Source organism: Catharus ustulatus, chromosome 17, assembly GCF_009819885.2.
Source record: "Catharus ustulatus isolate bCatUst1 chromosome 17, bCatUst1.pri.v2, whole genome shotgun sequence".
NCBI lineage: Eukaryota > Metazoa > Chordata > Aves > Passeriformes > Turdidae > Catharus > Catharus ustulatus.
In genome coordinates, this window is record NC_046237.1 from 1,335,424 (window position 1) to 1,350,628 (window position 15,205).

General features: G+C 49.7%; 1 protein-coding gene and 1 long non-coding RNA gene across 2 annotated transcripts in view; one reads left to right on the plus strand and one right to left on the minus strand.

Annotated features, from left to right (window-relative positions):
• The window catches only part of LOC117004461 (probable phospholipid-transporting ATPase IIA), a 49,340-nt gene extending 41,609 nt beyond the window's left edge, over positions 1 to 7,731 (minus strand). The window contains exons 1-3 of the mRNA XM_033075237.1: positions 7,590 to 7,731; positions 969 to 1,113; positions 543 to 656 (exon numbers count right to left, since the gene is read on the minus strand). Coding sequence (XP_032931128.1) covers positions 543 to 656; positions 969 to 1,113; positions 7,590 to 7,657 — 327 coding nt within the window. The 5' untranslated portion in view covers positions 7,658 to 7,731. The remainder of the gene's footprint in view (positions 1 to 542; positions 657 to 968; positions 1,114 to 7,589) is intronic.
• Positions 7,732 to 9,370: 1,639 nt separating this feature from the next.
• LOC117004465 lies at positions 9,371 to 10,978 on the plus strand. Its single transcript, XR_004419629.1, has 3 exons — positions 9,371 to 9,906; positions 10,216 to 10,272; positions 10,756 to 10,978. It is a non-coding gene; the product is annotated as an uncharacterized LOC117004465 (long non-coding RNA).
• The last annotated feature ends 4,227 nt before the right edge of the window (positions 10,979 to 15,205 follow it).

Here is a 15,205-nt window from a genome sequence, read left to right on the forward strand (position 1 = left end):
TGAAGAGCCTTCAAATAATCACCCCAAAACATTCCCACAACTGACTGTGTCACCTCATTGTCATTCCAGCCCCAACACCTGTACTGGCAGCAGTAATGAATGAAGAATTTCCTTATCCTGCTTTCTGGCAGCTCATATGCAAATTCCAATTGCTCACCTGGCACAGACAAGTCACAACTGCCTGTACAACAGGGAGAGATCCTCTGTGGTCAGGTATTTTTAATTTATTTCATTTATAGGACAGGATCTGACAAAACCAGCAGCAGATTCACCCAGCAAATGCAATACAGCATTTGAGAGGGAATTGATGGAGGTCCAGGCTTTAAAACAAATAGAAATTTAACTGCAGTGTCCCAAAGCTTCACTTCCTTCTGCCTTTCACCAGGGATCTCACTGCACTGAAAGTCTAAACCCTACAACATGCACAGCACAGGCTCAGGAAGCAAGTCACAAATAGGATTTACACCCCACAGAAAAAGCAGCACAAGAAATTTTGTCAAACACCAAAACTTTCTTGGATAAATAAAGTCTGAATGACCTACCAGAGGAACCCAGTATGTGTAAAGGGCACCAAGCCTCATCTCAACCACAAACTGAGAGCAGGCCAGGAGCAAGAAATAAAGGTTGAAGAAGTATTTGAACTGGTTGAACAACACCTAAAAAAATAAAAAGCAGACACAGAGAGGAGGGAGGATGTTATGCATGTTGAAGTAACCACCAGAAATATTTCTGCATGCTCTCCTAGTGACTAAGTGCTGGCTTGGGGCAGCTTTAGGCAGCCCTGGACACTCAGGACAGCTCTGGGTCTGCTTTGCTGCTGCCCTCAGGCAGATTTTGCAAGGAGCCAACCGAACACAACCCCATCATTTTCTCCAGCTCCAGAATCTGCACTGAGCTCCTGTAAAACCACTGAAAAATGGGGGCAGCATTGGGGTGGGATGGTGAGAAGGAACTTTAGCCAAGCTTACCCCAGGGAGGAAGGTGAAGAAGTTGTATTTCTGGTTGTTGATGACATTGCGGGGGTACCTCTGCTCCCTCTTCTCTGGGTGCCCAAGCCACACAGTCCGGGGCCTGGGCTCTCTCCTCCCACAGCATCTCAAGCACTCACAGCACCTGCAGGAGGATAATTAATTCATTGATTAATTCATTAATGAGTTCATGTCTCACACACTGCCCTGGGTCACATCCCTGCCCCAGGAGCCACCCAGGACCCCCAGCCTGGCACTGAGGCCACCAGCAGCTCCTCTCTTGTGGATTCTGGAGAAGAAAACCCTGCCCTGCCCCATTCACAAATCCTTCCTCCAGGCATGGGATCAAACCCAGGGCAGGTCCTTCAGGAGAGATGCAGAGATGTATCAGCCATCCTTGCTGAAAAAGCCTCTCTGTTCAAATTCACCTCCCAGAGCCCAAAAAGGGCATTTTTCTGTTGTCACTGCAGCTTTCTGAGAGCCTGTAAGAACAGTCCACCTGAATTTCTGAGATTTTGGAGAGCCAGCATCAGCCACATTGGTCACCAAAAGCTTCAGAGCTCTTGGGTATAAATTCCACATTGAAAGGCAGTTGGTTACCAACACCAGACAAATAGCAAAATTGGTGTTAAACACTCAATTTCAGAAGCTTTACTAGAAAAGTGTATTTTATGAGCTGGATGCCTTTTAATTACAGTTTGCTTTTGTGTTTGCAGGTGAAGACCTAAGACAAATAGCCACTTGTATCCCAAATATATTCAAATAGAAAGTAGTGGAAATGGTGGCATTTGGATTCCAACAGAATACAGATATGCTCTACAGAAAAAAAAAAAAAAGGAGAAAAAAAACCTGCTTTTCCTTCTTTCACAAAGGAGAAAAGGCTCCAAAAAGCAGCTTTACCCAAGGGAGCAAATCCAGTGTCCACACACCCTATTTCATCATAATGTGCTCTGCAGTTAGGAAAAATCAGTCAGTCCTTGCAATCAGACATCTGAAACCATTTACCTTTGTTTATTTTTTAGGTTGGGCCTCTCGCAGGGATTGTACTCAACAGCAAATCTCCCCCCACACCTATATCATAATATTTACAATAGGGTGACCCCTTGCAGCATTTCCCCACAAACATTCTTGTTGCTGTAAGAATGGCAATGTACAAATGCTGTGCTACTACAGGGCTGGAGAAACAGCCTAAAAATAATGCAGCTCCAAGAATGAGCAGGAAAGGGCATGGGAGAATCTGCTGAGTAAAAATAACAGGTGTGTGAAATCCCTGCCTGGCTGGAGTCAGCTTTTGCAACCTCCTGAATTACAGGGAAAGCAAACTGAAAACCCAATTAGACAAACAGAAGGAAAACTTCCTGCCTAGCAAGTTTTGAAGGCAAATATCAGGAGCATCGATGCCCAAGCACAGAATAAACAGAATTTCTGCTGGGAGTCTCCTGCACAGCCTGGCAGCACGAGGTTTCTGTCAAGTATTTAATTAAAAATCACCAGGGAACAGAATACTACAGCCAGCACTGAGAGCCCCACGTTGAACACTTGACTGGGGAGGTTCCTCAGCACTCAGAGTCCCAGCTCAGGAATTACAGCACAGCCCAGGGCTGAGCCCCAGCCAGCAGCTCCTGTGCCAGGGGCTGAAACCCTGACAGCAAATCCTGACTTTTACCCCATAAACCTTCCAGGATTTTTGTTCTGAAGGCACCTCCTCAACCCCAGCGCTGGAATTTAACCCTCACCTACCCTGGGACTGTGTTTTCCTCTCCTGGGCTCTGCTGGGTGGGCACAGAGCAATCCCCCACCCAAACCCTGCACCAGCAGGAAAGTTATCTCACAGGAAATAGAAAAATATCTCACAGTTATCTCACTGCTCAAGTGCCAGCCCAGGAATTGCTGAAATAAGGTAAAAATGAAGTTTTGGTGAGAACAGAGTAATTTCTCAAGCACAGTTCCATGTGCTCATTCGTGCTGGCACATGTTTATCACTCCTCCCAAAGGCAGCCAATTGCCTTAATTTTTAATTATTTTTAAACTTTTCAGTGATATATTAAACTTCACTGGGGAAGAATCAATATGATCATTACTTCTCCTTTTCCCTTTCTCCTCTGGAAATGGAATCATCTTAATGTAAAAAAGAATGTATCCATATGGGCACCAGAAACAAAGTACTCTGAGCACATAAAATGTGTTTTCAGATTAGTTTTTGGTACCCACTAAATAAAAAGTCCTTTTGACTGGAGCTGTCAGCTTTTTCCAGTTACTTTATTTGTCCCTGTGTAGTTCTGTGATCTGCTGTTTCTCTGGCTACCATCCCTATTTTTAAGTCAGTCTCAGAGATGCAGATGATGAAGGAAAGCTTCATTACTATAAAATTCTCTGCTCAGAGCAAAGGCAGTGGCACAGGAGGAAGTTTCAGGCAAAGAATTATTTGCATTATTAGGAATAATAAAATGTTTTCCATCATGAAATTGGCATCCTGGAAAGGGAAAGATTGTGTAGAAAAACAGCTGAGAGTTTACATTGTTGCTGAGAAACGGATAAAATCAATGTGCACTTTCCAAGAACAGGAATCACAAAGTTACAGAAATGTAAACAGTTTTCTATAAAAGTTTAGAACACGTTCCTAAACATGTCTCCTTCTCTATTTTGAAACTGAACAATCCTGCAAGTATAGAAAACTAGCAAGTGAGAGTAAATTACGGACTTTAAAAATTACCACCTTACAGAAAGACCATGAAAACAGCTTATACAGCACTGTGCAATTTTAAATCATAACTTGGCAAAAATAACAACAGGAAACAAACTCACAAATCCTCAAATGGAGTCACAAGCACTGATAAGAATCTCTCTGGATGCAAACTGTACCTGAAACTCAGCCCTGTAAGGGATGCTGCCCCTGATCTGCAGAGGGATCCAGAGGAGCAGCAGGAACTGAAGAGCAGGTCTGCTCTGCACTTCACTGGGATTGTATTTGCTAAAAAACACGTTCCCAGTGATGATGCAAGAGGCAGTAACACAGCAGACTGACTGTCAGCTGCCAGGTGAACAGCCATAGCAAGAAGCAGGTTTTATTTATAAATGCAGCATGTTTGATGGAGAAGTATTTGAAGATCAAATAAAAAAATATTTCCATGTGAAACAAACCCAGTGGGAAAATAGTGCCACGTTTGTGCAATACTGAGGTAGCATTTGTCAAATTAGTGCTGAAGTTCATTGACATACTTAGTCACTTCTAAACCAAACCCTTTTCTCAGATTGTTTCTGTGGCCCTCATGGGCTGTGCTTGGCACCTTTAACACACAAACCAACCCCACGTGGCATTATTCCAAAAGCAGGGGACAAATTTTCAATGGCTAAAGAAGCCAGAGCCATGCACAACCACCTCACCCTTCTACACACCTGCACATGAGCCACCCCATGTGAAACGTTCTGGAAGATTCCTGCTGCAGGCTGTGCAGCTGGATGGCTCTGGAAGGGACAGGAGAGCTGCAATTCCTGCAGCCTGGCTGTGGGAAGGCAGCCCAGCCCCAGCCCTGCACGTGCCAAGGCACACCCACACTGGCACACCGAGGGCAGGAGCTGCCCTGGCTCTCTGTTGACTCTGAAATGGAATTTGCCATTTCAAACAGAGCCAGAGTACACAGGCAGCACAATGGCACAGCCTCTTCAAGGGTTCCTGTAAAGCTCCTCCTTCCCTGCCTCATTCCCTCTCCTTCCCCTGCAGCTCTGCACCGAGGCCTTTCCCACAGCAGCAGCACGAGCACAGCAGTGTGCTGCTGCACAGGGAGCCTTGCAGGACTGAGCAGTGACACCAGCAGCTATTTAGGGGAACACTCGTGTCATGTGCTGAGCAGAGCACCCAGGGTACTCCAGGAACCTGCAGCTCCCTCCCTGGCTGAACTGGGCCCTGGGGAGCTCAGAGTCACTCCCATCCCATCCCTATTCCCATGCTATCCCTATCCCTATTCCCATCCCCATCCCCTATTCCCATCCCCATCCCCTATTCCCATCCCCATCCCCTATTCCCATCCCCATCCCCTATTCCCATCCCCATCCCCTATTCCCATCCCCATCCCCTATTCCCATCCCCTATATTCCCATCCCCATCCCCTATATTCCCATCCCCATCCCCTATTCCCATCCCCATCCCCTATATTCCCATCCCCATCCCCTATATTCCCATCCCCATCCCCTATTCCCATCCCCATCCCATCCCTATTCCCATCCCTATCCCTATGCCCATCCCCATTTCCCATCCCCATCCCCATGCCCATCCCCATCCCCATTTCCCATCCCCATCCCCATTTCCCATCCCCATCCCCTATTTCCATCCCTATCCCTATTCCCATCCTATCCCATCCCTATTCCCATCCCTATTCCCATCCCCATCCCCTATTCCCATCCTATCCCATCCCAATTCCCTTCCCTCCCATCCACGCTGCAGCTCACCCCCCCTGCCCTCCTCACTGGCACAGCTCTCACAGTGATTCCCAGCGTGTACAAAGCCTCAGGATGAACAGGGCTGGATTCAAGGCACACAGCACAGGAATTCAGAGCTCAGCCTTTGATGGGAGCAAGAGCCACACTGAACCTGTGCTCAGGAGCAGATCCCCACTTCTCCCACTCTGTTCATCAGCACGTGGCTCCTCTCCAGCCCAGATGAGCTGGCTGAGCCATCGCTCATCTCAAGGCTACTGAGCCAGTTCCTCCCTGGCTTCCTGACAAAGCATGCCAGAGGCTGAGGATGATGAAAGCCTTGCAGGATGGCACCTGCCCTACAGGTGAAATAGGCATTTCTCACTTTTATTTTAACAGAAACAAAGATTTCTATAGTCATTCATAACCAGAAATCTAATCTGCTCCCCACTCCAGAAGACCACACCAACAAAAATCTGTCTGAAAATTCACCCCACTGGTGGGGAGCCCCCACAGCAGAAATCAGCTGGGGCCATGGTAAAGTGAGGCCCATCAACACTTGCTTATCCTGGTTTTCATAAGCATTGAGGAACATAAATTGGATGGCTTCTGTTTGGGTTTTTCCTCAGGGAGCAGAAGAAAGGAGGCCTTGATTATGGCTGAGGATTCCCAGGACTCTGCTCTGGCTGTGACACCAGGGACCCTTCACTTGCTGGATGATTTCTTCTGTGGTTTAGATTGGCTTTGCTATCCATCACTTGATCAAACACCAAGAGATCACATCACTGAAACAAGGGCTCCTCATGTGTGACAAATCCCACCCCCAAACAATTACTGCACCAAACAGAACCCCCAAATCCAATTTATTTCAACTGCTATTGAGTAAAAACCCCAGGCAAGCTTCCTTCCCGTGCTGCTGGAGTGTTTTGCTGCCAGGGGAAAGCCTCTGTGTGGCTGCTAATCAGGCAGGATCCCCAGGCAATGAACCATAGCCTGGGTTAGCTGAGGGCAGGGTCTGCTAGGCAGCACTAACCACATCCAACACCCGAGAGGCTCTTGCTGGAGATTACAGAACTCCAGGAAAAGAAACCATTCCAGCAGCTTGGAGAAATTTCCCAGGCCTCCACCTCTCCCTGTCTTCAATCACGTCACCACACGCAAGGCCGTGGTGGCTGCACCTTGTGGCACTCGCTCAGTGATGTGTGTGACACGGGCAGGGGCATTGCTGCTGCATCACACACACCTGGGCACCAGAAACAACGCTGCCAACGAGGAACAAATCCGAATAAACAATGCTGAATAAACTGTGTACAGCAACAACAGTTACAGGACTCTGAACACAAACCACCAAGCAGAAACATCAACAAGGCAAACACGAGTATTTCCCCTTCTTCTAACACTGAAGATTTCCTTCAATATTTTGGTTTATTTTGCCAACATCACTCGCCACATTTAAAAATCCCAAATTCTCCAGGGACGGATGAAAGGCTGTGATAACTGACAGCCAGGTGACTCGGATACCACGCACACCCTGCTGTGTGCAAACCAACCTGTCTGCACAGTGGCGCAATTCCATCATGGAAGAACATTGGAAAACCATTTTTCCCATTTAACTCCCTGCACGGGAATACCGCTATGAACACATCCATATACATCCTTTAGGGACGCATCGCTCACTCGGGCTGCGGCAACACGGCACGCAGGGATATTGTGTTGCTGTGCTGATACAGTTAATGGGAGCCGGGCCTTTGTTACACACGCCATGGATGCTCTGCGCTCTTCCGCAGCCACGGCACAGGGATGGAGAGCGCGGCCGTGCGACACGGCGGGGATGGATGGTGACAAGCAGGAGCCGGGTGGGGACACGGCCGAGGGGACACGGCGGAGGGGACACGGCGGAGGGGACATTGACACGGCGGAGGGGACACGGACACGGCCGCTCCGGGCGCTGCTGCCCCGCCGTGCCCGCGGCTCCGGCGCTCAAGGCGGCCGGGCCGAGCCGCTCCCGGCCGGGGCTGTCCCCTGTCCCCGCTCGGGCTGTCCCCGTTCCCCGCCCGGATCCTGCCCTGCGCCGGGCGTGCCGCGGCAATGGCGTCAGGAACAACCTGTCAGCCTGCCTGCCTGCCTGCCTGCCTCCCCCTCATCCTCATCCTCCTCCTCCTGCCCGGCCGCCCCCGCCCCGCGCACCCCGAGCACAGCCCCGCTCACCCTCCGCGGTGCTTGCTGTCCATGCGCTTCTTCTGCCGGACGGGCTGCAGGGGGATGTTGTCGGTCATGGCCGCGGCTGCGGGGCGGAGCGGAGCGGGGGATGCGCTGCCGGCAGCGCCCAGCCCGGCCCAGCCCAGCCCAGCCCAGCCCAGTCCGGCCCAGCCCAGCCCAGCCCGGCCGCCGCCGTCTGGCGGCACCGCCGAGGGGCCGGCCCGGAGCCGCCGCTGCCAGCACGCAGGTGCCGCGTCCGCTCCGCCCGGCGCTCCGCCTCCGGCTGGACCCGACACCGGGAACCGGGCACCGCCTCCGGCTGGACCCGACACCGGGCAGCACCGGGTACCGCCTCCAGCTGGACCGGCACCGGGCAGCACCGGGCACCGCCTCCGGCTGGACCCGACACCGGGAACCGGGTACCGCCTCCGGCTGGACGGGCACCGGGAACCGGGTACCGCCTCCGGCTGGACGGGCACCGGGAAGCGGGCAGCACCGCTCTGCCTCCAGCTGGACGGGCACCGGGCAGCACCGGGCACCGCCTCCGGCTGGACCCGACACCGGGTACCGGGCGGCACTGGATACCGCCTCCGGCTGGACTGGACACCAGGCAGTACCGGGCACCGGGCAGCACTGCACTGGGCACTGCCGCACCGGGCTGCCAGTGTTGCCAGTGATGCTCCACTGGCACCTGGCGGCTCCACAGGGTCAGGTGGGGTCGGGTCTGCTCCGCCCCAAACTGGGCAGGGCAGATCAGCCCCACCCCGCCTTGCCCCACCCCGCTTTGCCCCGCCTTGCCCCACCTTGCTCGGCCCCGCCCTGCTCTGCCCCGCCCTTCCCTGCCCCGCCCAGCCCCGCCCTGCCCCGCCCTGCCCCACCCTCAGCCGTCTCCTGCTCTCCCTCCACCCCATCCTGCTCTTTCTCTCCCCGCGCTCGTTTCCCGTCTCTCGCAGCCTCAGCTGAGCCCTCCTGTCCTTCCCCTCCTGCCCCCAGCTCGTCCCCCTGTGCTCTGCCCCTCTCCGAGCTCCCTCCTCTCCATCCCCACCCACCTCACAGGGCTGGGTTTTGGTGCTGCCTCTGCTCGTTCCCTTCTTGCTCTGTCACCTTCACCCGCTGCTCTCAATGCCCGTTTCTGGATCCAAATTCTGATGTCCTCTGCAAATTTAGGCACAAATTGCTCCAGCATTTCTGTTTCTGATTTCAGGCATCTCATTGCACGCTATGGATTGCACCAGCACAAAACCTGCAACTGTCATTTAATGTTTTTCCATGCTGTTGAAGCAGAGTCATCCTGACATTTTGCAATGAGGACATTTCAGCAAGACAAGGAAGAGTTACACCAATTTCAGTACTGAGTCTGTTTAGACAGATATTTCCAATGCCATCCCAGCTTGGACTGTCTTATTACAAAAACTGTTTGTAGGATTGATTTTTAGGCTGTATTTCAATTAAGTAATACCATGTTTTAATTTCTTATTTCCCAGTCTACTGTTCCTACCCCCTCATGGAGACAATTGAAATAGAAACAGAAATTCCTTCTCCCACAAACACTTCAGCTCACAAAACATATTTGCTCTATTTTTTTTCTCATATTCTACATCTGAATTTTTTTTTTGTATGAAAGGATATGATGCTAGAATTCACTGCAAATTATAATTTAGTAAAAGGAGCGACTGGAGAACCTAAACAGGACCTTGTAGTTGACCGAAAGTCCACTCAAAAGTCACACCACTGCCACAAAGCCACTGCCCTAACGCTGTACAGGCTGAAATGCCAGTCTGAGCCTCCAGCCTTGATTAAAATAAAACTTATCAAATGCCATTTCATTTGCTTTGATGTGAAAGTGGCGCTGGTTTGAAAACACCCAACATTCTTTTAAGCACACCACATTTTAGCCCTTGATACCTTTGTGATCAGACAGAACTTTATCACATCCCTCCTTCACAGGGAGCAGCTGAAATTCCTCCACGTCATTCCTGCCCAATTCAACATCCAAAAACAAGGGAGGGGGAGACACTGAGTGTTGTGGGGTGACTCAGTCCCAAAATCCCAAAGGAGGAGCGAAGGGATGCCCTGCAGCCTGCAGACTCAGCACCTGAGCAGCCAAACAAATGCTCAAAGCCTCCCTTAGGGGTGCTCTGATTTTCTGCCTTGTACTGAGACACTCTGGATTTTTAGTTAGAAAATCTCCAGTCAGAAAATCTAGATCTGGAGGATCTAGACCAGGCTGCAGCCCAATGCACTGAACCCACTCCTTGATGTATTTCTGACATTAATATTTGCTTTGCAGGAAAGAATTCACTTGTGACCTCAGCACTCACAGCAGGTACGAGCTCTCCTGCTTTCCAAGCCTTTGATTCTCATCCTCCCATTGAGAAGGAATGCCCAAGGGAAAACCTCCAGCCTCAGTCTGAGAAGTTAGAATTGCTAAATCAAATGAAATAAAACGGATTTTTTTTTTTCTGATGCCACTGGCTTGCTTTGATGCTCTGTTTTTGCAAGCACAGAACTTGGGGCTCACAAAGGAGCCCTGCAAGCTCCAGAATTTACTGCACTACTGCTAATTAAAAGGAGCTGAGATACTTTCCAGAATATTAAATCATTATCTATGTTTTGGTTTTTTTTTTTTTTCCAGGGCCCCACTGATCCTCAAACACAGCCAGGTCTCTCAGCTCCACTGACCAAAGAACAAGTAAGTAAATTGTATTTTGGGGGTCTGCCCGTACTCCTTCAAGTCCTGCTGCCAGTTTCCCACTCAAACAATGGATTGGTGTTCTGACATTGCATTTGCAAATTGTACTCATTACCCATTTAGCACAATATGCTATAAATTTTCTTCCATTATAGTTTTGCTACTAAATAAATAATTGGGCTTTTTATGCAGAGGACTATTTTTTTTCCTGATGAACACACAGGAAATTAATAATAATTATATCCTGTTTGACTTCTTATAAACTGAAAGATTAATTCAATTTTGGAACTACTTTTGGGTTTATTTTTTTTTCCCTGAGTGTCAAAATATAGGGAATTCTGACATCTAAGGAGTTGGCTCACACTAAGGGTGTATGACTGGCTGAACAAAAATGTTTATAATTCCACAGGCAGCCCGAGTCATGCCATTATTCTTGTACCTGTTATTATCTGATTCCATAAGTGCATGTTTTACAAACACCAGGGTGCACCCTCTTTGTCTGGAAGCACAGCCCGTTGAATGTGGGATTTCAGCTTTGTTCCAGGGCTGTGTTTGCAGCTGCCCCATTTGGAAGGGAGGCAGGAGAAAGGCTTTGGTTGCCAAGGGCAAACGTGCAGCTCTTGGCTCCTACACTGGGAAAATTCACAGAATTCTCAGGGCTGGAAGAGACCTCCAAGATCATCGAGTCCAACCCAGCCCTGACACCTCAACTAACCCAGTGCCACATCCAGGCTTTTTTAAACACATCAGGGATGGTGACTCCACCTTCCCAGGCAGACCATTCCAGTGCTTTTTTCCCCTTCTGTGAAAAACTTCTTCCTGATATCCAACCTGTATCTCCCCTGGCACAGCCTGAGCCTGTGTGCTCTGGTTCTGTCAGTGCTGCCTGGTGATCCTGCCCAGGCCAGGCAGAGAGGGGGGTTAGGTGCTGTGGAACATCACTGTTCCTCAAGCAGCACCAGAACAGGCCTGGACTGTGGCATTGCACCCCTCAAAATCAGAGCCAGCCTGCCAAAAACACCCAGTCCTGGACATGGAGCCACCGAGAGCCAGGGAAGCACAGCCCTGAGCTGGGACAGCACAGCCTCATCTGGGACAGCAGAACCCCAAACTGGGACAGCACAGCCCGAGCTGGGACAGGACAGCCTGAGCTGGAAGAGCAGAACCTGAGCTGGGACAGCAGAACCTGAGCTGGGATGGCAGAACCTGAGCTGGGAGAGCAGAACCCCAAACTGGGACAGCAGAACCTGAGCTGGGACAGCACAGCCCCATGAGGGACAGCAGAACCTGAGCTGGGACAGCAGAACCTGAGCTGGGACAGCACAGCCCCATGAGGGACAGCAGAACCTGAGCTGGGACAGCAGAACCTGAGCTGGGACAGCAGAACCTGAGCTGGGACAGCACAGCCCCATGAGGGACAGCAGAACCTGAGCTGGAATAGCAGAACCCCAAACTGGGACAGTACAGCCCCAGCTGGGACAGCAGAACCTGAGCTGGGACAGCAGAACCTGAGCTGGGACGGCAGAACCCCGAGCTGGGACAGCAGAACCTCGTCTGGGACAGCAGAAACCCAAACTGGGACAGCACAGCCCCAAGCACCAGCACGCTGGGATCGTGCTCCAAGTGCCCTCAGCTCCACGGGCTGCATTCACCTTGGAAGTTTATCTGGGAGAGGGCTGAGCTCAGACAAGAGCAGAGCACTGAATTGTGGAGTTAAACACTCCCAGCTCGTGGGGCACTGTTAACACCTGCAGCTCGGGGCTGCACGCATGGCTTTGATATTATTTTTGCTTTTGACAAGTGGGCGATAGCGGATATCCTTTAAGCCCATATTTAATGAAGCCCTCCATAAATCCATCAACACTTGCTAAGGGAAACTACAATAAAGCTCCCACTGCCACGGGCTCTGCTGTGCAGGGAACATTTGGCATCCTCATAATGAAGTTTCAGAGCAGACACTGCTCACGCTGCTCTGAGGAAGTGCAGTCTTTGTGTAGGATCTTTTTCTTCCTCGCATAATTATATGTTGTGGATCAAGAAGAAAACAACCCTTTAGCACCTAATTTTTAAAGCCATAATAGTCAAACTGTCGTTCAGCTAGGACAGCTGTCAGCTTAAGGAATGAAGAAAGAAAAAGGCTTTCTAGACAAATAAACTCCCACTTGTATTTTATGTTTGTATTTTGTTAGTTCTTGAAATGATCTGGCTATTTGATGTTCTTGTTCTGTGAATTCTTGCCATATTGCTTTTGTGTTACACCTCCTGTGAGTGTGATAAAAAAATACAAAGTTGTAATCTGAAAATATTTGTTACACATTTTATATGCGCAGCTTTTACAAAAAGTAAAAACCAAAATCCCTATATAATGTAGTTATTTTGTCATTTAAGGCTGGAAGAACTGAGGGGGAAACAGAAGAATAAGTAATGAAGGAATTTGATGTTTTTGAAATCTAGACTTTGGGACTTCAGAGGGGTGGAGTACTTTCTAATGCATACAGAAATTTAGGCACCCTGAGGCAGCAAACCACCTGAGTGTGTGCTGAACTTTAAGGACCTAAGTAATCAAACTGGTTTCGTGGGAAAGAAAACCAAAACAGTGTGTCAAAAAAAAAAATTAAAAAGTTATGTTTGGTATTCTGAACATCTAGACTGCATGGAGACAAATTTTTCTAAAACAAACTTTGCCAAGTGGATGGACAGGAGTCTAAAGGGCTGCAAAGGCAGCCCAGGGAAGCTGATTTACAAACAGCCTCTGTCAGCATGCACAGCACTGCAAAGGCTGGGAGCACCTGGGGACAGCAGGGGAACAGAAGATTCCAGGGCTGATTCTGTGTTACAACGCTGAGAACACAGGTTAATTGTCATTCTTCTCCCCAGACATTCCTCCTGCTCACAACACACCCTGGGTTGTGTTCCTGGCCCTCAGATTGCCATGAGTTCACAAACTGAGTGCTTTGGCTCAGCTCAGTTCTGTTCCCTTCCTGGAAAGGGTGGCCAGGCTTGGGCAGGGGCTGGGAGGTTTGGATTCCCATCCAAGGAAGGGCTGGATGTGGCACTCAGTGCTGGGACAAGATAAATATACATATATATAAATATACATATCTATTTAATAGCACTAAAGATTGTGAATTTACTGGACTTAAGGTTTTAGTTTTCTTTAGAGAGACACTTACCCAAATGTTTGGTCATGGGTGGATTTTGCCCAAACCAAGTATGGAATATAAGGCCCACAATGAGCTCCACCTGTTCTCATTCTGACTTGAGACTTCACTTTCTGCACCAAGTAATTGAGTCAGGGAAGTGAATCCTTGGCCTGTGAGATGTGACAATCAGGTATGTTAATAGAGGAGTTTAAAAGAGAGTGATGCTGCCAGAGAGTGGCTGGGAAGTCCAGCACAAAATCACTTCTAACAGGCATTAACAAACAAGCTTTCCAATAAACCAGACAGCAATCAGAATATTGCAAAAGGCACAGCCCTTTACATGCAGTGAACTGAGAGTGCACAAACCAGGAGCTGTGATAACAAAATAGATAGCCTGGTAATGGGCTCCAGGAGGGGGGAATTGCTGGTTCTTTCTGTGCCTCTGAGCTGTTTCCTGTCCTGCTGTGGCTGTGCAGTGCCAGGAGCTTTTCTAGGTCAGTGGTGAATGTGAGCTGAAGTCAAACACGTGAGCCCAGCGCTCAGCACAGCCTGGCCAGCAGGCAAGGGCAGCCTGAGAGAGCCCTCTGGGGCTCTCTCAGCACAGCAAAGCACCAGGAGAGCCTGGGCTGGGAGCAGGAACCTCCTGGGATCACACAGACCCAGGACAGCTTTCTACTGCACTGGGATTTTGCAGACAGAAATGATCACTGCCCCAAACTGCAGACTGCAAACCCTGCAAGGGTTGGCCTTGGAAAAAAAAGAGAATTAGTGTAGTACTCATCTCTTTTCCTTTTTTTCAACCCCTCTCTGCCATCCCATCTGCTCAAGCACCTTTTCCCTGTGCTGATCCCAGCTCCATGGTCACTTCCCTTTGCTCCAAGCTGTATTTGCCAACCCCACTGCCAAGCAGATCAGCTCCCTGAGCTCAGCTGCTAATCTACAACTGTCAAATTCCCTCCTCAAAGTTCCCATCAACTTTTGGGGAGCCTTTGAACAGAAAGGGCAGGTTAAAATAAATCTTGAGGCAATACATTAAAGCAAACATACTTGCTGTTCAGGTTTTTTTTTGTTTTAAGCAATGCAACGTTGAAGTTCAAATTTAACATTTTAAGCAAACCAGATTTTACCTTAACTCATGCAAGCACATACGCTACTTACACAGCAGCAGCAGCAAACCCTGTGTGTGAGGGGCAAGGTAAGCAATAAACACGAGCAGGAAACTCCTCCAGGCAAGGGGAGAGGCTGATGAGCAGAGACAGAGCACACACCGAGCTCTCTGCTCCATCAGCTCCTGACTCACACCAGAAATGCCACACGACAATCAGCTGTCTCTCCATTGTTCAGATGCAACTGTAGATGTTGGTGGAGGCTGAGCACGTTTGCCACTGTGGGGAGTTCACCTCACTGCCTTCCTGCAGGCGTGGGTTCAGCTCTCCCAGGTAATCCCCAGCCCTGTTTGCTCTGCACACACCTGCAGCAGGAGCAGCTCCTGCTGTGGGGACAGCTCAGAGAGCTCCTGTCATCCAGATGTTGTGGAGACAGCTCAGATAGCTCCTCCCTGTCATCCAGATGTTGTGGGGACAGCTCAGAGAGTTCCTCCCTGTTATCCAGGTGTTGTAGGGACCAGCTCAGACATCTCCTCACTGTTATCCAGGTGTTTTGGGGACCAGCTCAGAGAGCTCCTCCCTGTCATCCAGGTGTTGTGGGGACAGCTCAGAGAGCTCCTCCCTGTTATCCAGGTGTTGTGGGGACAGCTCAGAGAGCTCTTCCCTGTCATCCAGATGTTGTAG